This window comes from Anser anser, assembly GCF_964211835.1.
Source record: "Anser anser genome assembly, chromosome: 1".
NCBI classification, from domain to species: Eukaryota; Metazoa; Chordata; class Aves; order Anseriformes; family Anatidae; genus Anser; species Anser anser.
In genome coordinates this window covers 201,417,590-201,441,569 of record NC_139720.1, presented here as the reverse complement: position 1 = coordinate 201,441,569, position 23,980 = coordinate 201,417,590, and the positions used below count along the sequence as shown (strand labels likewise).

The following is a 23,980-nucleotide window of genomic DNA, read 5'->3' as shown; positions in this document are numbered from 1 at the left end:
ATCCATCTCAACAGAGTCACGAAACTGAATTATTTTAGTTTTCATTCATAACACTTTAACCTCTCCTTAACCTCAGTTAGCTGCCTTCCAATTTTAGCCCAGTAAATATTATTTCAGATTTCTTTAAAAAATTACTTCACTGTACAGACAGGACTTGAATTTAAGCGATAATATCCAAAATGATTACACTTCTTTTCCTAAGAGTATCAAAACTGGAATATGTACTCATGCAATCAAAACTCATTCAAGTCTCTAAGCAGTACATTAATTCTACTGGCCATGTTCAGAGAATATCCAACTTCTAGGTGACAACCTAGAAAGAAGATCAAAATTTTAAATGAGACCTCAAATACAGTTAGCACGTACCATTTTACCTTTAACTGAACAGTAAATTCTTTTAGCCTAGCTTAGATTTCTAAGCACCATGTCTTAAAATTAAACTGTTACCATAGTCTCAGTGGTGCACTTGCAGCAAGTATTTGCAATCGTTTTGCCTCCATATTCCAATAACAAATATATTCTGCAACTATCAAATAGGGATAATTAAAGGAAACACAAACCACGTAACTGTAGCTCTTAGCCAAGCCACCTCAACTTCAGAGCTGTAATATATTCCGTCAAGCTGACTACATGTCACAAAATAATAATAATGGCTCATTCAACGCATTCAAACTAATAATCCTCTGGCTCCCTGTCTGATATTGCAATGAATTATGACATACAATTAAAGTACAGACAAGCATAAAGTAAAGGAAAAGGCATAAGAATAAAGATGAAAAAATAAATTAAACCCAGGAAAGTTACAAAAGGATTCCAGGTACTGTATGAGCAGTAGATTAACACAGAATAGACTGAGTGGCTTTTCCAACAAGCTGCAAAAAATGTAGGTAGAGATCTGAAAGCTTAAGGAGGATGCTATGAAAAAGCCCATAAGCAGTACCAGAAGAGTGAAAAAGCAGTAGTTCACAGAAATACTGCTGAGATATGCGGAAGAACAAAAATGTAGCATCTGAACTTAAACCTGCAAAGACTGATGGATCTAGCAGAGGCTACAAAGGAAGAAGCATGACAAGGAGACAAGATTTCTGCTAACCTACTGCAAGAGAAGCATCATTGGGAACCAAGGAAGAAGAGCTGTCAGTGTGAGATTATGATATAAAAAAAAAAAGTATTTATTCCTAACAAGAAGGCAATCAGACTTTTTGTGACATATCTAAAATCACATCTATACAAAACAAGGGGCTGAAAATTGGCAATGGAAGAACAAAAATCTGAATACGTACCACAATGCATATAATACAATATATAATACATATATATGTGCTAGTTATGATATTGCAGAGTATCGCTTTCATTCTGTGAATGGCTATATTATATTTTAATATGTATTTTTATATATAACACATAAATATATGCATTACATATACATTATATATATATTTGTATATATATATATATATATAAATACACACACACTCCCTAGGCTGTAACTGTTAGAAAAAGACCTAGTAAGTCCCAGCTGCACAAGATGCACTCCTACTAGAAGCAGCTGTCAACAGATTGTACAGGTGGAAGAGTAACCAAAAAGGTAATGAGTAGCTCTGTAGATTTAGCCAGTGATCCTGACCTGCCACACTCACAGAAGTGTCAAAAGGGCAAAAAGATGCACGAAGATCCTCCTCTTCCCTGATCTCAGAAATGGCAGCTGCAGTAAGCAGGCTATATGCAATAATTCTCTGTTAATGAGGCACCATCTCTGTCTATTGAAATACCCTGATTCAGAATATAGTATCACAGAAGTAAGCATCACGTTAATCACATCATTAAGACTTACCCAGAGAAGAAAAAAAAAACGTCCCCAGCCTCCCATTTCTCCGACGCTCCCTTCCCCCAGCATGCATGAGCCATTCTGAAGCACAATTTACATCAGAGGGTCTTTGGATTCAACAAGATATGGTGAAATCCACCTGCTGAAAGCTTGCCAACCATATGCATAGTTAACGCTACTACATCACATAGGTTCCAAATCTACTGCATATATGCAGATCCAACAACCTTTCTAGGATGTAGTACTGTCTGTAGTACACAAGCGTACACTGCTCTAAAGCAATGAATTATCTTCCATATACTTTACTAACCATTTGAAACCATTGGAATGGAGCTACTTACATTAAAAAGAAAAAAAAAAGGCCTAAATGACAAATTCTGAACAAATAAGTCACTTTCTATAACTTCTTCCCTTCTCAGATGTCTTTGTTCAACAATAACTCACTGATTTACTTGACGCTGGTATTAAGTCCATTTTACGGAAATAATTGCATTTGCATAGGAGAACAGCATAGAATATTTTGTTGTTGACAGTCTAATAGTATGATTTAGCATGCTTACAGCACTTTTCATCAGACTTCCAAAAAACAACACACTATAATTCCTCTTTAACGTATAAATTATGAGCTGAGTTTTCCTTATAGGAGATATATGCAGAAGTAGTCCAACATGAAACAAGCTGTCTCACTATTTTCCTCAAAGAAGATTCTGTGCGTTGCCCTAAACCTTCTCATGTATTCCCTCTTTACTCCCCCAAATTGCCTCCCTTGATTTCTCTTCCACATGTCCCCACTGCCACACGCAGAAAAACCTCATGTTTTGTTGGTTGTCCAGAATTAAGCATTTAGGCTGAATTGCTAATGCTGAACATAGCACACAGTATCAAATTCCACTTGTCTTTCCTGCACTGGAAGCACCTGTTTCTCCAGCCTTAAGGCAAATTTTATGAAAAATTTGCATTAATTCATTCATTATTCAGACCAGCATCCTTCTTTCAGAAGTGGCTGAAAAGTTTGAAATTAGACTAACTTTGAGCACAAGGCTGGACTATGTGACTTTCAATGGTCCCTTCTAACCTTAATTTTATCTATTAATCTATGATTTTAAGTGCTGCTTATAAGGGGTACATAGGTGGAACAACTGTATACACTTAATTCCTTAGGAAACCTAACTTTACACCCACTAGTCTTCAATAGCGTGAAATTATGTCTCAAACTAACCAGTGCATACCTGTAGCTAAATCTTATTTGACATATTTTCCTTGAAAAAATATGATTATTTTTTATTAAATTGTTTCACAGAGTGAAGCAAACTAAAATAGAAATAGCTCGTTAGAATTGAGGCAAGTGATTCTACAGCAAATAATTGCTTAACAGTTTATCTGTCCTGAATTCTTCTTTACAATACAAAACAACCTTGGCATTTAATACATCCTTCTACTTCTCCATTATTTTTATAAGCTACTAATAAGCAGGAACATAATATCTGACACTTTAAGTTGAATGCAACTGGCAGGAAGTCATCACCTCTGCAAATCATTCACAAGATTACAAAGTTCAAAATTCAAAAAAAAAAAAAAGCTAAATGGAAAAGAGTTGTGTGATAAGAAAAATTAAGATACCAATTCTAACACGAAAAAAGCTGGTTACCCTCTCAAAACTTAAACACAAGTATTTACAGATCTAGATATACAACTCCTGTCAGTCTTTTACCTCCCACAATTGTCATGTTACTGTAAATATCTTAACTGGTTGTCAAGTTCCACAAAATCATGAAACCAAACAAAAAATCCATCATATGGTCTGAATTCTCATTTTTGGGTGGTGCTGTGTGGAGCCAGGAGTTGGACTCAGTGATCCTTGTGGGTCCCTTCCAACTCGGGATATTCTACGATTCTATAATTCTTCCAAGAATGTTTCCTTTTCTATCCCTGAACAAGTTGAATTTTCTTCTTTATAGCATGTCAAAGAAAGTAGTAAGCTGATACACAGAAATTGTGTAGTGTTTAGAAAAAAGCCACTCCACAGTCATACAAAAGAAACCAAGTGACACCTACAAAATTCTTAAGACATTGTGAAATTAAATGTCTCCAATTTTATTTCAAATTTCAAGGTGGGTAATACCAACAAATATTTCATGGAATCATGGTAATCATAGCATAATTTCTTGTATTTCCAGTGCATAGCATTGTAATGAAAGATTTTATTATCCAGAAAGAGAATATTTATACAAATGTACCAATTCATCTATTAATTGCATTGCAGTGGTACAATAATGCACATGTGCACATGCAACTGAAAAGGACAGCAGACAGCTGAAATAATTCAAGAGAAATAATACATACAGCACACCTTTTCATCTCTAATTTTACACAGGTATTGGATTATACGCAATAAATAACACTTATTTTATATGGAACTTTCACCTCTTCGCCTGTAACGAATTACTCCTTAAAATTCCTTAAAAACATTACCATTACATCTAAAAAACATTATCATTACATCTATACTGATTCAGATGGAAGAGGTTCTTAAAATTCATAACCCTTTGAGCCCAACCCATCAGCCAATTGTTCACCCATTGTGTCATGTTTTGGACATGTATGTTGGACATTTTGTCCAGAAGGATACCGTGAGAGACAATATCAAAAGTTTGGCTGAAATCCTAAAAGATTATATCAACTGGTTTCCTTAATCAACTAGGTGCGTGGCCTTGTCACAGAAGTAAATTAATTTTTTTAAACATGAACTTCCCCTCGTGAACCCATATTGGCTGTGACCAATGGCTGAATCATCTTTCAAGTGTTTTTCCATAACTCCCAGAATAATCTTCTCCACAATTTTACCAGGCACTGAAGTGAGACTGACAGGCCTGTAGCTACCACAGTCTTCTTTCTCAGCCTTCTGGAAAATTGTAACAACATTTGCCAACTTCCAGTCTACTGGGACCTCTCCAGTTTCCCGAGACCATTGAAAAATAATTGAGAGAGGTCTCGTGATGACATCAGCCAGCTCTCTGAGCACCCTGAGTTGAATTCCATTGGGCACCACAGACTTATGTGCATCCAGCTGGAGCAGCAAATCCTGCACAAGTTTGGAACTGGCTGGGAGTTTATTGTTCCCACAGTCACGGTCCTCCAACTCAGGGCTCCAGGGGTCCCAGGGCCCATCATCGGTGTTAAAAGACAGAGGCAAAGAAGGCATTAAACGTCTCCTTATGTTCCTGTTTGTAAACTGACCAACTTCATCAAATAACAGACCAATGTCACCTCTGGTCCTCCTTTTGCTGCTAACACACTTAAACATGCCCTTTTTGTCATCCTCCATGGTACTGGCAAGCTTCAACTCTAACTGAGCTTTGGCCACGTCAACTTTCTCCCTACAGTGGCAAACAGCATCTCTGTAGTCCTCCTGTGCCTTCCTTCCAACATCCATTCACATTTTGTTTCCACCTGAGCTCTAGTAGAAGAACCCTGCTCAGCCAAGCCAGCCTTCTGCCCCACTCACTTGAGTTCCAGTATTTTGGAATTGCCTGTTCCTGGGCTTTTAAGAGGTGGTACTTAAAAAGTGACCAGCACTGATGGACCCCAACACCTTCAAAAGTAGTTTTCCAAGGGGACTTTCCTAACTAGTTCCCTAAGCAGCCTGAAGTCTGCTCTCACCATATCCAGGGTCAAAGTTTTCTTTCTGTCACCAAAGATTTTAAATTTGACTACTTCATGGTCTCTATGGCCAAGATGGTCACCAGTCACCACTTCACCCATGTTTGCTAGCAACAGGAGGGCACCTGTCCTAGTTGGCTCCCTTCATACCTGTACCAAGAAGTTATCCTCAAGGTACTTTAGGAATCTCCTGGACCTGTTTGTACCAGCTGTGTGCTATTCTCAGTTAACATCTGGCAAGCTGAAGTCACCCATAAGGACAAGGACAGTTGATCTAGAGGTATCTCTTAGTTCCTTTAAGAATAAATCGTCGGTGTCATCATCCTGTCTGGGTGGCCTGTAATAGACTCCCACAATGATATCCTCTATATTTGCTTGTCCCTTAATCTTTACACAGAGGCTCCCAACCATGTCACTGCCAACTGCAGGCTCCGTACGGTCCAGCCCCCATCCCATTCAGGGATCTTCTGGGAAGAGTCCAGCGGAGGGCAACAAAGATGAAACGGGGCCTGGAGCATCTTCCCTATGAGGAAAGGCTGAGAGACCTGGGTCTGTTCAGCCTCGAGAAGAGAAGACTGAGAGGGGATCTTACTGATGTTTACAAATATCTTAAGTGTGGGAGAGAGGAGGATTTGGCCAACCTCTTTTCAGTGGTTTGTGGGGACAGGACAAGGGGCAATGGCCACAAAATGGAGCCCAGGAAGTTCTGCACCAACATGCGAAAGAACTTCTTCATGGTGAGGGTGACAGAGCACTGGGACAGGCTGCCCAGGGAGGTTGTGGAGTCTCCTTCTCTGGAGATATTCAAGGACCGTCTGGACGCCTACCTGGGCAGCCTGCTCTAGGGAACCTGCTTTGGCAGGGGGTTGGACCCGATGATCTCTGGAGGTCCCTTCCAACCCCTACAATTCTGTGATTCTCTGATTCTGTGATTACATAGAGCACCGCCCGCCTTCTGACGTGGCTTTCATTTAAGCTCCTTTACTAGAGTCTCTGTGAAATATTACCCTCAAAATCAGCCAAAATGGTACAAAATTTAAGGTACCTGAACCTCAGTGCAGAATTGAAGCACTCAGTATATCTACCAAACAGCATGAAGGCCAGATGAGGCAAATTGTTAATATTAATCAACAGCTCCAGTCAGGAATTTACAGAAAAGCATCTTTTGGAACCCTCTAGTGCTTCAGGCACCCAATCTGCAGGTGGTCTGTTCTTAGACATTTCATCAAAACTGCCCTCTGATAACACGGGGTATCAGTAGGTAGAATGTTCAACTGAAATCCTGTGGAATATATTAAACTTCAAAAGGAGCCTGTTTGCAATTTTCAAGCATACAAGTAAGAATGGACTGCCTAATGTTGTATAATTATGGGTTAATCATTGGTTATGCACACTTTATTCTTCCAGAGAAATGACTTGCTAATGAGTTACCAGTTTACAAAACAGTAACGTGAGTCAACGTATTTTTCACTTCAGTAAGAAATACAGCCTCGAGAACCTTACCAGAAAAGCCTACATAACATGAAAAAGTAATTTAACTTTGCAGAACAGACACAGAATTTATATTTTGATGTGTTGCAGAATAGCTATGATCAGTAATTACTGCAAGTCAAAACACAATACACTCCGTCATTTGCTGAAACACAAAATATGCAAAATATTTAAATACAAAATGTGTGGTTTTGTGCTGATCACTGAATCCAATCTGCTCTTTTCTGATGAAATGCCAAAGCCAGCACAAGGAAGAAGATGGAAGCACTTCATGCCACAGTAGGATGGAGAAAAGAGTAAGATATCCTGTGTTTGTAAGTAGTAAGCTGTTAATTTGACTCATATCATAAAATCATACCATAACAATACTCCTGTTCTTCCCTCCATCTCCCACGCTGTAGAATACCACTCCTCTGATTGTACCTGCATAAAGGTCTGAGTGCCACAATGCACATCAGGTGTAGGAAAAGTTCCAGATTAAAAAGAAAAAAAAATGCAGAGAAAGGGGAAAAAAAATGAGGACGCTTTTAGGCCAGATCAGTTCCCTGAGCTATTTCACAGCATGATCCCATGAGCAATTACGCCAGCAAAGCAACAACACTGCCAATGGATATGCCAACTATAGGTATAAGCAGGGAGGAATCCATACAGTGCACTTGCAGTTAAGGAAATAACTTGTCAATCAGCAGCCTCATGGGTGTTAGCTTTCCTACTGATTCACAAGTTCAGCTCCGTGAGCAAGTAAGTTCACAACCCTTCAAGTCTGCTACAAGTCATTGCAGACGTACATACTGCCTCAAAGCCAATAAGCGATTAACAGTAATGATAAAGCAATGACTCCAAATTATTCATTACCATTCTTCCATGTTCAAGCGTCTCCCAAACTCTGCAGCTCTATACTCCTACATTAGGGATTATTTAGATTTATTTTTTTTTGATGCACAGCAACAGGAAAGAACATCAAACAGATGAATCCTTGAACATCATTTTGAAAACAGAAGGATTAAAAAGTAAATGGGATATCACTTGTGATACTGCTCTTCAACTGTACATGAATGTGGCTTGTTATCACTATCTCCACACTGTGGGACCCTAGCAAGTGAAAAAGTGCAGATAAATATTCAGTAATACTGCATTCAGATCAACAAAGTAAGCATATCATGATATCCTATCACTTTTGGTATTCCGATTAACACAATACACCTTTTCAACTCTGTGTTGTTGCATATCAAAATGGGGGAAGAAAAACATATGTCACTTTCCTGAAAATAATGGGGAGATTTTTGACAATGTCAAGCACCATTACCTGTTGCCTCTGAACTAAGTGCTAGGAAAGGGGTGCTTTTCCACCTGCCTTTTCCCTGATTTCACCCTGTGGAATTCTTGTATCTTACAGAGATTTCAAGTCCTGCTGGACAGATGTGAAACGGGCAAGGAATACATGGAGAAATAGCCACTCCACTCAATGAACGTGACAGAAAATCACTGGCTCCTGTTAAAGAAGGCACCTCATAAATTAAATTCCCTTCTGAATCATACTATGCATATAAACCAATGGGCCAAAATAACAAAGTAATGAATATGTTAAAAAAGTTGAGTTTTGATCGGCAGTTCCTGCTAAAGAACTTTATATATATATATATATATATATATATATATATTTGTTATTAGGACATATCACCATTTCATTTTATTTGTAAACACACAGATGGGAAATATGAAGTGGAACAAAAGACAAAAGTAGGCTCGATGCTTTTTAAAATTATTGCTAGATAAGGAAGACAGGATTGAACTGCCAGTAACTGAGCACGATATTCAGCGTTGTTTCTTCGTCTTCCTGAGAAAGATTCATCACAACAAATGCTGGATACATTTCTCACCTTTCAACAGACCAAAGAAAGAAAGAATCACTTCTTTGGCCCAATTCAACTCATCCAAAAGGAAATATCTAAAATAGATCAAATGAATTGTGTTCTTCCTTGCTTATAAGGAGTCTAGCTAGGATGACCATTTCAGGTGCAGAGGTCTACAGAACAGATGTGAGGCCCTGGCACAGGCTGCCCAGAGAAGCTGTGGATGCCCCATCCCTGGAGGTGTTCAAGGCCAGGTTGGATGGAGCTTTGAGCAACCTGAGATAGTAAATGATGTCCTTGCCCGTGGCAGTGGGGCTGGAACAAGGTGATCTTTAAGGGTCCCTTGCAAGCCAGACCATTTTATTATTTTATGTTAAAAAAGATGACTCTCAACTCATGTCGCACCTTGCACCTTATGCCATGTATCACCTAAAACCTTTAGAGCACAGACCATCACTTAGTTTTATGATGTAGATGGCATCACGGATTTTCAACCTGCACTTCACACTAAGTGTTACTGTAGCTTAAGTAACTAAAGTATTTTAAATTAATATGTATATATAGATCTTAAAATTCTTCCATTTTACTTATGCTTCAGCTACTCTAAATATTTTATTGGCACCATGCCATTAAATGGTGTAACAGATCTGCTGAACATCATGTTATCTTTTGCCTAGCTGTTTTGCACTGAGAACTGCTCTTTTTTAAAACCAAGTGGAGTTAAAATTGGGAAATATTTAGACAAGCACAACTGATAAATTCAACTGAATAATTAATTTATATGCTTAGTAAAATTACACAGCAAGCTCAGGCTAATTTTTTAATGGACAAAGCTCTCTAACAGCTCAGTTTATGCTCAGCTGGATCAGCCATTCAAATTTGTTTCATTTCAAGCTAACAATCAAAACAGCTGACAATTCCACCAATATCTCCACATCCATATTCACATGCAGTATTTCTTCATTGTCATTTTTATAGGTGCACCATGGCTTCTGGAATATAGCCCTAAATTAAGCCATACATACAAATATATATATATATCTTTATTTCTTATATGGATGAAAGATATTCCCTCTCAACTCCAGCTTTACCCATTCTATTTGCTGATGCTCTTCAGCAGCTTTTATCAATTCACAAAAAAAATATTTTACTACTGTCTAGAAATAAATAAATCAAGAGCAACTTATTCTTTAAAAACTAAGTACTGCTTAAATTTTCTTCTCTATTTTATTCCTTCACTTCATGGATTTGCTGCCACCATTGACCAAGGGACCAGCATGAAGCTACGACAAGGGAGGTTCAGGCTCAATGTTAGGAAAAGGTTCTTCACCCAGAGGGTTGTCGGGCACTGGGACAGGCTCCCCAGGGCAGTGATCATGGCACTGAGCCTGAGAGAGTTCAAGAAGCATTTGGACAACGCTCTGAGACATAGGGTCTGATTTTTGGGTGGTGCTGTGTAGAGCCAGGAGTTGGACTCCATGATCTTTGTGGGTCTCTTCCAACTCAGGATATTCTGTAATACTATGACCCAGATGAAAACTGTTTTCTCAATACTTCACTTTCTTGCAATTCTTCCAGCACCTCCAGCAAGCACAGTTTAATCTTTAATACTCTTCCAAGGTAACACAGGATTAAGACTTTGCTAGACATTAGGCAACAAATTTACCTTTACATTCATCAAAAAACATGTATATTTGCTCTATCCTAAATTTATTAATCACAATTGCAACAGAGAGGTATCAAAAGAAGTTAATAAGTTTGATGCTAGTTAGCGTCAATATTGACTAATGCTTGGCAGTTGAAGCAGATGATCTCAAGGTCTCCTATCTGTGAGCTCAGCTTATTTTCAAGTTACTAATACAAGAGAAAGAACTGGTTAGGCTCAACAAAACTTCTCCAGACTGCCCCCTTCCAGAATTACCATGATTTTAGCACCAGGTAAGAATGGAAGAGTAAAATACTTTCATGATACAACAGCAACTCATTTCAAGCCATTCACTACACAGGACTCATATGGGTAGAAGGTTTTTGTCTTGTTCTTCCAGACAAACTGGTCTCTCAAAAGTTACACAGCTCTATGTAGAGATACTAAAAAGAATTACAGAGCTTTTTAAAATTCAGCCAGGATAGTCCAGATTTTTCAGAAACAAACGAAAAGACTTCACACTCATATGGTCAGTCCCAATGTCCAGTAGCAGCAATCCCATCAAGTAAGAAGCTCAGCCAAACCATGGCAAGATTTGGGCAGGGAGCCCAACTTTTATCCAAGCAGATACAGCAAACACAGACCCAAGCTATCTTCGTGATGCATTTTAAAGATGTAAAATCACCAGGAACACTTTCACATTATAAAAATTCCACCGCAGCAAATATTTCAAAGAGAAAAATAAATGAAAAACATTTACACTTCAAGCAAAAATACAAATGAAACGGCAACAGAACCTCCTGAAACTAGATGGGTGCAGTTGTACAATCTGAACACGATCAGATAGATTTTCTGTCCTCTTACGTCTTACAAGAAGTGTCCCTGAACTATCAGGGGTGAGCTGAACTGACTTACCAAAGGACAACAGCTGGCAAGTCTCCAGGCAGGGGCTGCAATGCAGGCAGCTTCTGGAGATCCTTAGGCACATGATGACCTTCCAGGCATGAGGTGAGGGCAATCCACACAACACTGTGCCCTCATATTTGCTCTCAGTGCTCTCCAGTCCTGTGTGGGCTCTCATCCCACTACCTCTGTATTTGTTCTTAATTTCTATCTTCACCCCACTGCAGTGATGCTTAGCCCAGCTTTCAGTCATATTCCTGCCTACCTATCCACACAACCAGCGCCCACCTGCTTTCAACAGCGACCAAATCTAGTTTCCAACTCCACTCAGGACTTTCACCTGAAGTCCAGCTCATCCCTCCAGAGCCTGCCAGTGCACAAGGTGCTCATCTAAGTGAGGAGGTGTACATCTCTTGCAAATGAAATGGAGAGAAGAGTTCAATATCAAATGAAGTGGAAATCTTTAAATTATTTAAATTCAAGAGTATCTGACTTGCATTTTTACCCATGCAATTCTAAAGATACTATTTTCACACTAAACTAAGTTGGAAAAAAGGAGAAAAGCAGTAGGGAACAAAGCCTGCCAAGTCACTTGCACTCACTGTGTCATCATTCAAAAAGCAAAAGAAAGTATTTTAACTAAAGGAAAAGTATGCCTTTGACACTCTCCCAGCAAAAATACTCCTCAGTATTTGCTTTTATCTTGAATAATAGTGTCTGTCTCAAACATGCTTCTAAGAACAGATCTGAAATTTCAGATAGCTACAGCTAAAATTGTTTTTAAATCAATTTATAACTTCCTTTCTGATATGGTTTAAAAAAAAAAAAAAAAGACTTTTATTAAACAGCTTTAATTACCAATTCTGTCTAGAAAGAGAGTCAAGGTGATCTCACTGTTCATCAGGAGCTGCTCAGTTTGCAAGGAGGAAAGAATGACCTGCTCCCAGAGTGACCAATATCCAACCAGCCATGCACTTCCCAGCAGCTGGGTGCATTCCTTCCCTGTCCCAAGCTTGAAGGTTTGGTTCAGATGGGCCACATCAGGGGTGAAGTGTATGTTGCACACTTCAGATAAGGTCTCTTTTGTGAAGCATGAGCAGAGGAAATAGAACAAATGAATCTAAAAACACAAAGCACGTTTGTGACCATCCTCCTCCAGTAGTAGGTGTCACAAAGTGATCAACTAAATAATGAAAAACCATAAGCAAAAGGAAATTTTTTGGATGCACACTGCCTCTCTAGTAATTTGTCAAGTTCTTCCTTTCTTACAAACCTCACCAGACCAAAGAAAAAAACCTTCAGAGTATGATTTTCCCTAGCAAATTTTATGATATACTGCAATAATAAAACCATGACCTCATTGATTTTTATTTGAGAAATTCAGCCCCCTCTCCCCCCTAAAATTAACAATAATGAAAGGCTGACTGATTTTTCAAATCTGCTCTTAAGAGGCTAGTGTGTTATTAGTAACACAGCTGAAGTTTCTCTGTTTAGATATATATATACATATACATATATATTTTTAAGCAGGCAGAGTCCGTTTCATCAGTGCATAACCTCTGAGTGGTCCAGACATTACAACAGCTTCTGTCACCGACATGAGACTGATGTATCACTGAATTCTCTTCTAAAATTCAATTTCAAAGGGTTTTTTGTTTGTTTGTTTTTTAAATACAGAAACACTTCCTGAACCTTTTTAGGAACCATGTTCTGCATTTAGTGAAAGTGAAGCATTATTTAAATCAGTTTTGGTTTAAAACCAGAATTCAATGAAAGTGAAATTCAGTGAAGGATGGGAAGCAGAAGGGGAGTGTACGCATGGGAGCTTACACACAATATTGCTGGTGGAAACAGAATTATAGGCAGTAGCCTGCACAGAATCTGTATGAGCCACTTGGTAAAAAATGAAATGCCAGCTAGGATAAACACAACAGACCCTACAACAGGCTGGTAAATATAAAACATGTAAAAGTAAGTTTTCAGTCGTACATTTCAGTGCCTTGCAGTAAACAATTCAATACTTTCAGATATCCCAGTAACAACTGTAGCAGGTCCATTTTACAGAATGGCATTGCAGATAAGATTCATTGACAAAAATTAGGTCCAATTTTGCATATTTTTTAAACGAAATAAAGATACAGCACCCACATTATATTTAATCATTTTAAAGTATTTATTTTGTCTTCAAAAAAGAAAGACTATTAGCTGCTTCCTTGTAATGAAACAATCAAGTACCTGAAAAAATCACAACGGACAACTGTCTGAAAATAAAAATAAGAAGAGAAAAAGAATAGATGCCTACATACTTCTGGGAGAAAGGGACCCACCACCATCCATGCTTTATTGGATTCTTCCTGTCCCAATTTACCCAACTGTAGTTAATTATACCCAAAGACAACCACTCCATTTCCAAGTCTAGCTCATAAGATTACCCCATGCTTATTTGCTCCTATTTCTTCTCACCTTTCACAGAATCCTCTTCCAGATTTTAAAGTTAATTCATTTTCTTTTTTTTACTTCCTTTTCTTTAAGATTGTTCCCCAGTTTTGCCTTCCCAGATTACCCATTAATAACAGAGCTCAATAATAAACTTGAAAAGAAAAAAAAAAAAACCAACACGAACAAACAAACAAAAAACCTAGGGCTAAATATCATGGAGTCATTCACAATTTTCCCCAAGTCAAATAGACACATGTACTTTTAAACCTATTCACCACACGCTTTGCTTGCACCTCTGAAAGCATCCTTTACCTACAAACTCTCAAAACCTACATCTGTAAACAACTGTTTAGATCTGCAAGTGGTTTAGCTTTTTAAATACATTGTGCTATCTTTATCAGGGAAAGCTGTAAGGGACACATAAAGAGCAATAGGTAATGAGTGGAAGTTGAGGGCTACAGGACACCAAGATATAGTTAAGACCAGGGAGTTTATTGGGGTGGAAAGACACTAAAAAACATTTTGGAGCTTGAAGCATTTTGATCAAGGTGTCTCTCAAGTATTACAGGAGCTATTCATCTATCCTCAATCTTAAAATTTTAAAAGTTCCACTACACACCATGAACACTAAGTATGATATAGGCTATATCTTGCTTCAGGAAATCCGCAGCTCCTTATTCAAGAAAGTTTTCACATTTTTTTAATGTATTTCACATAGCAGATGTGTTTTCAGAGCAACACGTTATTAGAACAATGGCATTTCCCTTTGCTTATTGCAGTAATTAAATTGCACCAACATTAAACAGCTTCTCTCAACAGGCTTGACTTTAAGAAGGTCTCACTGGACGTTCAGGTTCCTTAGACAACAGAATTATTAGATGCTGCCCAGTACATTAACCACTGCTTAGTGTTCACCAAGAGAACAGAATGAAAGCCTGAATTTGCCTTTCCTATCAACATTTTCTCCTCTGAAAAACAAGGTTTAGCATTTTTTGATTAACTGGAGATTTTGGTTCTTTTTGAAGTAAGCATCTGGTTTTAGTAAAAATGGTGGAGTCATGAACTTTTACTGGAAACAATTTTTTATAACACTTCTGAGAAAAGCTTCAAATGTTATTCAGCACTTTTGATGGAAGCTGTAAGAAAGAACTAACTTCCTCCTCAGTTCAGGAAGGTTGACATGAATGAGACCAGGCTCACCATTCAGTGAGCACTGCTGATGACTACTGCTGTCTCCAGTACTTAGACTAGATGTGACAGAAGCACAGATGCAATAGGAAGGATGGGAAGAATAGGGGGCAAAAAAAATTACAGACACCGAGGGCAGAGATGCAAAACTACTTTAGAGCACTATCTATGAAAGTTAAGTGGCCCTCCATGAACTCTGATCAAACATCTATATTTGCCAGGGATATTTAATGGACACAGGGTGGCACACCGTAGGCTTAATCCTGAGGCTGACAAAGCAGAGAAAGGATTTCTCTGTGAGCAGCACGTACTGCAGATCACATAGAGAAATGTTGACATGAAATAGCCATGTGTATTTCTTTGAAAAGTTATTCTAAAAAAAATATTTTCACATTGGCAGCTTATTATTGGCAGAGTGTTGTTGTTGGAAGATACTTGGTTGTCAAATTGTTGGTCTCACCTACTAAGAACGGTGCACTTAAAATATAATACAGCATTAGATTCACATGTTCATGAAAATCAAAACATACTGAATCGTTGAAAAAAAAAATCAGATTTGCTAGCCTCCAGCAAATATGTAACAAAATAAGCAGGCCTCAGCAACACACAAGAGCAAGCTTTTTATGGGTATTCTGTACATACTTACAGGTCGAGCAGACTAATAATGTTCTCACCACAAGTTCACAGGGTAACTTCCACTTCTGCTCCACTTTGGAGGTAACAGCTGGAATGAGGATCTCTGCAGGAACGTAGTACTGGATCGAATAGGTCACAAAAATCCCAAAGGAGTACAGAATTTTTACAGACTGATACAACCTGTTCAAAACATTTACACACATTCAGGTAAGTTGCAAATTCTTCATTAAAAATATCTCTTTTTTTTCCCTTTAAGTAATTTTGTAACGTATGAATTTGAGAATTCATTAATAGTTAAGTAAGTAAACCCTCATACTTTTAATTACATCCAGATTCCTTATCTCCTTAAGGAATCCTTATCAGGATTCCTTATCTAAGGAATCTTATCAGATTCCTTATCTAAGTTCACCATATTTAACAAGCTTTAAGGCCTAACAAAATATATGCATTTTCTCTTCAATGTATTTTTTTCTCTTCATTGTAAGTTTTACCAAAAAAATCTCCACAGTTGTCAAGTTGTCAACTAAATGCACTGGTAAAGTGGCTATAATTTACCTCCCCAGGGCTATTCTTGGTTAATGACAGTGGTTTTTTTCTAAAAGTGTATATCAAAAAAATACACGACAAGTACAATAACTGGACGTTGTAGACAGAGTGTTCCTAAAAAGAATTTTCACGCTGGGGAGAGGACATCTCAGGAAATGTTATTTATTAAGATTTGAAAAAATACCTCCTAAGGCTGGAAAATATCCGTAAATGAAATTTTCTTGCTGTCTACAACCTCCTCTTCAGACTCACTAGATACAGAACACTATTAAATTATCGTGCCATGTCAGAAAAGAGAAATAACAGTGAGGAAGTTTGGCTTAGTATTGTGTCATATATTATGAGCTGGTGGAAGTGTAAGTAATGGCCCTGATATTGAGAGTCAATAATGTAGGAAAAAAACTCTGTTTTGTATCAGAGTATCATCTGTCACAGGATTTCATAGGGTTTATAGCAACACAAAGGGGTACCAAGTTCTACTGTTCCAAGCTGTGCCAAACGTATGCCAGTAGCGGATTGACAGCATATGTTACTACGGAAAAGAAAATTAGTTTGATCAAAGTAAATGTTTTAATTTATTTTTTTTAAATAAAAACCTTCTGAGGTAGCTTATGACCTTGACATTTCTATTCTTGTATTCTAACCTGTCTGTAAACCTAATAACTAATCAGGAGCCTTGCAAGCATTAATAAAATAAACTTGACTGGGAATGGCAAACAACAGCTTATACATATACAGTGAGCCCTAAGCAAGGTAATTACATCTCCTTGATGCAATTAGAGCTTGTTCTAAGCTATAATATGAGGTTCAGCATCAGAAGTGGAAAACTGCAATGTTCTTCCTCCCAAATCTGCATTGCAGTTCTTACAAATCAATGCTTTTATTAAGGAAAGCCCTGATAAAGAATATTTATCACACAGCTCTGGGTAGTAACCATACACAGCTGCCAGCAAGCATATGAACAGATGGGCTTCAAATTCAGAATGACCTTCAAAAACTGGAAAAAATATTTGGAAAAAAAATAGGTTATGATTCCATAAGGAGACGTATAAGTCTTTACACTTAAATTGAAATGAAACCTTCAGAAATAGTGGGTGGGTAACAAACAGCACTGCTGTTATATTTACCTTATTCACAATATCTCATGTTTGTAAGGAAGAATACCCAAAACACACGTGAAGTGTTCAGCACTAAGTAAGCCCTGGTTTGATAAAACTGCACTTAAAAAATATGTAGGTTATTTGAGAACAATAATGTGACTAATTAGAGGTTTAGAGAACATGACCTATTGGGAAAGTTTGTAGATGAGGACTGTGTAGTCTAGAAAAGATAACGCTGATGGAAGTTATAACAAAGATCTTCGGATACTTAAAAGATTGCTGTACAAGGTTGGCACGCTGTCCTCCATGTCCAAACAAAAGAAATAATAGCAGGATTAAACAGCTGCAAGTGAGGCTTAGTTCAGTATTGGAAATGGCCTTCAAAGAGAAGAGAACAGTGAAATGCTGTCACAGATGACTACCTGCGAGGTTACAGTCTCCATCATTCAGCATTTTGACGGATGTGCTAAACACAGTAATGGTTTTGGTATACTGGCATGGTTTTGAGCAAGGAATGCAGCTGAGCTTTAATAGCCCTGATGGCCCAAATTTCTGTGCTTCTCCCCTCACATCTACAGGAGAGTTCGGGTTTTCTTTTGATTTTTGACAATACCAAAAGACTGCTTACAAGAAAAAAAGAATTAATTAGCTGAACAAATACAGAAGTAATTAAAAGTGTATATATGAGGAAAGAAGAAAAATACACTGTATTTTGGCTAACAGGTCCTGAACTATTTGTATGAAAAATTTGACCATCACTGCACAGAGCTCCATAAAGTCCTAAAGGCATATTTAATGGGATTGAAAAAACTACTGCACCATTAAGTCCCCATGTAAAGCAATATAGATAATTTAGGAGCCACTGCTTTTGTAATTCACTTCTTTTTGGTTGCTCAGCAGCGCAGTAATTCAGAGGACAAAACAGAGTGGCCCATTTCTATCAGCCCTGCCTCACTGTCCAGATTCCATAAGCTTGGATGCATATTAGCCAGTTAACAATAAAAAAAAAACTTATCAGCTAACCCCAATTAGCCTTTAATCCTCAGGTTTCACATCACCCCAAAACTTTACAATAATAATAATAATAATAGAAATTCAAAAACAGGATTCAAAGCTTTAAAGCACCGTAGTTCAAAGCAAGTGTCTCCAAGACACAAATTTTTTAGCTCTACAAGGATTCAAATTGTTCAAATTAGGAAATATTTGTTCATATTATTAAATTAACTTCACTGATAATTTGCTACTATATTCCAATCAGGAAAAGATAGCTCCCTTAAAAATGTTAAATCATTTATATGTGCTAGAAGAAGTTAAAAAAAGGTCTGCCTCTCCTAAGTCCACATTTTAGATTTTGTTGAACCTCTTAATGTGAAAATTGGAAACTAGTTCTTCTGCATAATTCTAAGGATATGCAACACCATTACAAATGTATTCCAAACCAGATAAATAACTGGATGCAAGAAAGAAAAAATATTTGATGTAGTAAAATAGAATGTTTTTATAAAGTTGTTGTTGTTAAGGAAAAAAAAAGAGCTGAAAACCACTCTATTTTCATAAAGCCAATTTTCAACGTATTCTAATTAAGACATTATGCTGACCAACAGTTTGTTCTCCAAAACACTTTCTAAATTAGAACTGGAGCAAGTCTCTTATCCCAAGGCTCTGACTTTATTATTTTTGCAGTAGGAGCAGTCCTCTGTTTAAGTTAAACTTAAGGACTTAACTGGTCTAGGGTCTGTATATGCCTTCTGATCAATTCTTTTATGAAAAAAAAAAAAAATAACCAGCAGCAGAATTTTATTTTTATTTATCAGGAAAGACTTATTTGTAGAACAGGGATTGCCCAGCTGGAATGTTAAACACATAAGCCAAATTTCATTGCTTAGCTACATCCCAGGCTCTTTTGTACAATTACTTTCTTGTGAAAACTTGTCTGCTCCTTGCATCTCTTTAGTCCAATCCCGCCATTTACTGGCTTTTTATGTGAGGACCAAATAACAAAATACTGACCTATGGATGACTGGAAATTTGTTTTGATAGCACAGCTAATTGCACGTATTTGCTCAGCAATACTGTTTCAAGTAGACCCTCAGTACCGCAAAGCTATAGATGGCATCGTGCATCATAATCCACGGGTGTACCACTGAGCTGCTTCTCCTAATTCTGGGTGGTGCTCTGGGGTACCATCCAGGGCGAGAGGAAAACAGACTATTTGTTATCTCTACATATGTGCTCTGAGCAACTGCTCTGAGGTTATTAACTTATAATGCCAATTCCCCACCTTACAGAGCACCAGTTTCCATCTCTTTTATTATCTCTTTCTTTGCATTAGGTCTACAAAGGCATCAGGATAAATGTCATCTTATCATCACATCTGCACCGTAGCCAACAGCTCTTTGAAAATTCATATTTGAACTTAGACAGCAGCTAATAAACCTCATCCTGTTTGCATGAGCTCAACAAAATGCAACAGAGAAAGACAGTGAGCGACTTTATTCTACCTTCCTCTTCTTCTCTTTTAGCAGCATATATCATCATTGAATCGTACCATTGAATCATGAGGGTCGGAAAAGACTTCCATGATCATCTGGTCCAACCATCCCCCTACCGCCAATGTCACCCACTAAACCATGTCCCTCAGCACCACGTCCAACCTTTAAAAGGATGGTGTCTCCTTCGAGCCGGAATCGAACCAGCGACCTAAGGATTCCCACGGGTGGTGCCTCTACAGTCCTCCGCTCTACCAGCTGAGCTATCGAAGGGACCTGCCTGCTGCCTTGGGCTTTGACACAGGAATCCAGAGCTACCATTTAAAACAAACTTTCCACTAATTTTATCAATTATGAACAATACCGTGTAATATCATAAATGGAAGTATTTTCCCTTTCAGATGCATCACATAGACATAAAGGGATGCAGTAAGTGTTTGAAGACTTCTGTTTTTTTTTTAATGTATATGTCTGCTGAATTAAAGTTCACAATTGAATATATATCATAAGCAATACGCCTCAAAAAACAGAACAACTCAAACAAAATAAAGCAAAAACCCAACCAACTAAACAAAAAAACAAACGATTAATGGGAATCCTAGCAAACAGAAAAAAAAAACATTAATCTTTCAAGACATTTTATTATCATTTCATGTATTTTTCACTGAAATCAGTCAGGCAATTGAACAAAACTTTTGAAAAATATTAAAACAGCACAGTGACTTTAATACCTACCATATGCATGCATCCATAGATGGATACAGAACAAAAAATGCTAACCAGATGGAAGTCTTTAGCACTTCAGCATGTGACATGTGGAGCTCCCATAGCATTTAAAAAAAAAAAAAGCTAAATAAAAATTATAACCCCAAGACACTGGCAAGTATAAGCTTCATTTTCCTGATAGGAAGCCATTTTAATACATTATACACAAACTTGTGTCTAAACTATGAACCTATTCAGCTTTGATGTCTTCTATTCCAGTTGTTTACCTTCTAAACTCAGTCATTCCTCTAAAAAAAAGGTCACTATATCAGGATATCCACTTTAAAACTAGCTGGTTTCAGAAATATAATATACTGTATATGCAAACTGTAGGTATCATCCTTCTATACCCCGGGAACTAGCTCCTGCTGGAGATGGAATCCTCTGCTACAACAGTCGTTGATCTGATCATGCTCAATTCCTTCTAATGTGCAAGCAATTGCTGACTAGGGTCACTGTTAAGCCTTAGAAGGCACAGAGATAGTATGTACAGTGTAATTTTAAAAGTCTGAGCACCTATCAATTGTAAGCAGGGAAGCAGAGATGCATTGAACAACACTTCACATGCAATCTTTTTTTTTTGCCTTCTAGATTAAGGATTTTAAAGCCACATTCTCACTTACCACTTATCTTGTGGCAGGTTTAAAGTGATGCTGCCTTTGATTTCATCCCCAAAGCGCAGATACCCCAGGGTGGCTAGTGAGATATACAAGGTCATAACTATCCCCATGCCGATGTTCAGTGCCTGTGGGAACCGCGTGGTGTCCTTCATTCTGTTTTCCAATGGCAGTACCTGGAAACAGAGGGAGAGCAGTTACATTTTATGTCCTCACGGTACAGAATAAGAATGTTTTTCTTCTTCCTTTCAAAGTCATTTTCTGAAATTTTAGGGGTTGTTATTAATAAATAAGACTACTCTACAATAATGTTTTACAGCCTGGAAGATCACAGTGTTTTATATACCATATAGAAATGCTCAGTCAATTACTGAAGAGCACCAACCAAGAAATGGTTGGAAAACAGCATCATTTTGAAAATATGAAGCCGTATTCATAGGTTAGGAAAACTAACAAGAGAAAATTATGGTGCCTGGATGAAAACGCATATGCAACGTGAGTACCATTAATTTTTTGCAAAGGATTATGCTCAGAATCCCAGAGTAATTCCCCAGTTTTTATGAGGAAGGTCTGCACTGTCAGTCTCCATCACAGACAAACCTATCACGCAGGTGGTTAACACGCAAGCTGAGCAGTTAGCTCTCCCTGGAGGGGAAGCTGAGCCCATGAACTCCACGAATATGGAACTGTGCTCTTAGTGCTCGTATTCATTTTGCTGACACGGGTGTGGCCAGGCATACTAAGCAGTGCTTTTCCTAAATGTAGCATGGGTGCTCTGAGCCTGAACTGTAGCCAAGAGAGCTTGCTGGGCTTACCATCACTTCAAAGCGAGGAAATAGGCACTGCAACCATTACTGCCTGCAGCCTGTTGGAGAAATTCCTTTCACATATATTATATAGAGTACAGAAAAATGTGTTTAGCAAGCTCCAACAGAACCTTGTAGTCACCAACACAGAATTTCAAGTCAGGGCAGGAAATCCAAGCAACGAGATCAGAGTAAGTGGCAAATAGTGCTGCTGCTCTCACCTTGAGTTTCATCAGTGTAACAGAGCCTTTGATGTCTTAATGAAGACGCAGACTGAAGGTATGCAGACACATGGCTACAAGTATTAAATTTACTGCCAGGTAGGACGGACAGATTCTTTTGTCCTCAGCTGGGATTAGATTGTTTTAACATAACACCTTATTAAGAACCTTGAAGAATGTAAATTCCATGTAATTTCCCCTTAATTTGGAAATTTCCCATTCTTGACTTGCTACAAAACATTCTGAAACAAAGAATCAACGGGTAGCATTTGGGCCTGAACAAGTAATAGATATACTCATTTGGTGCATACACTCTGATGGTTATAAATGCAATTTATAAATATTTTCTGACTAAGTTCTGCCATGTTCTACAGCTTCCAGGAGTCCCAATAAGCATAAATTGTTACAGTAAGACCTTATTCCAAGCTCCATCATCCCTGCAGAGCTTTCATGGTAATTCCTTGCTCAGCTTACAGATATGAGGAGACTCTTAATAAGTTCTCAGGCCCTGAGATTTGATTTCCAGAGTCTTCAGCATTCGTTTCCTATGTTCCTGGCAGAAGGGCACTGAACTCAGACACATATACCAGGCATGAAAAACCTGGGGGTTTCCCACCAGGACTGCTGGCAGGAAAGAGATCCTGAGGATTGTCTGCCCCTCTGAAGGGCAGCAAAAGCAATCTGTAGGAGACTACTAATGGGGAAAAAAAAAATCCTGTGGCTTCACTGTCAGAGGGAGCTCAAATCTAAGACCTTTTACTGGCACCACTGGACTGTTCATTATGATGCCTTCTTTCAGACAAAACAAAAAAAAAAGCCGTGCTGATTTTTTGGCAGGCTACTCATAAAAAAATACAAGAAAGAAAGAAACTGCTTCCTTTTTGGCTACACCTTCAATTAAATAGCACAATATCGTATATTTATGACAAACGCTGGCTATGGCCATTCTAAAGAACATTCAAAGAAAAAAGACATTTACATGACTGAGCAGTCCAAGACAACAGATTTTATTAAATAAGTATGATCAGTAATAACATTTCACATATATATAATGCTTATTGTAGAATATCTTCCACTCCCTGTCCAGAAAACAAGACAGAAGTTCAAGAAGGTGTGACATGAGCTAGGGCTTGTTCTTTCTATACCACTGCTGGGCAGCTGCTGGAGAGATTTCTCATTCTGAATTTCCTTCAGTGCCTGTATAGTCCCAGTTGCAATGACTTCACGTAGCCTAATATTTTTAACTGACAGCCGTAGAGGTAAAGCTCTTTCTAGGGTTTTTTTGCTTTCTTTTGGAACACCAAAGCTGAACACTTTTCTTGTCCTTTTTTCGGGAGCCAGAAATTAATTTCATTCTCATATTATTTTAAATTATTTTCTTAAAAAGCTAAAACCCTAATTAGATGATTGAATGGCTTTGAAAGAACACAAACACACCTCCTGTTTTCTCTATCTGTCCAATACTGGCATCGGAACATATTCTCTCAAGAGAGACGTTGCATTAATTCAGTATCTCACACCGAGACTTCGATGCTGCTCTATGCTATTCAAACAACCACCTCTGCTCTAACAGGCAGCATTATCAGCCTAGTCCAATGCCTTCCACACTCTTCAGACCTATAAAAAATCACCAAATATATTACCATTGCACAACCTAGTGATGTGAAATACTACGTTGAGGGAAAAGTGTGGTGAATAATCTTCCCTCCCAAGCAAGGTCACCAGAGGCAAAACACAGAACCATGAGATCCAGAAAAAGAGTTAAGTTTCAGAGTCTGGGGGATTTATTTTGA

General features: G+C 38.0%; 1 protein-coding gene across 3 annotated transcripts in view; it reads right to left on the bottom strand.

Moving 5' to 3' along the window:
* The window catches only part of SLC36A4 (solute carrier family 36 member 4), an 84,266-nt gene that overhangs the window by 24,572 nt on the left and 35,714 nt on the right, over nt 1–23,980 (bottom strand). For all 3 annotated transcript variants that reach the window (XM_083816371.1, XM_083816372.1, XM_083816373.1), the window contains 2 exons: nt 21,167–21,336; nt 15,654–15,823 (listed from right to left, as the gene is read on the bottom strand). In XM_083816371.1, coding sequence (XP_083672497.1) covers nt 15,654–15,823; nt 21,167–21,336 — 340 coding nt within the window. The remainder of the gene's footprint in view (nt 1–15,653; nt 15,824–21,166; nt 21,337–23,980) is intronic.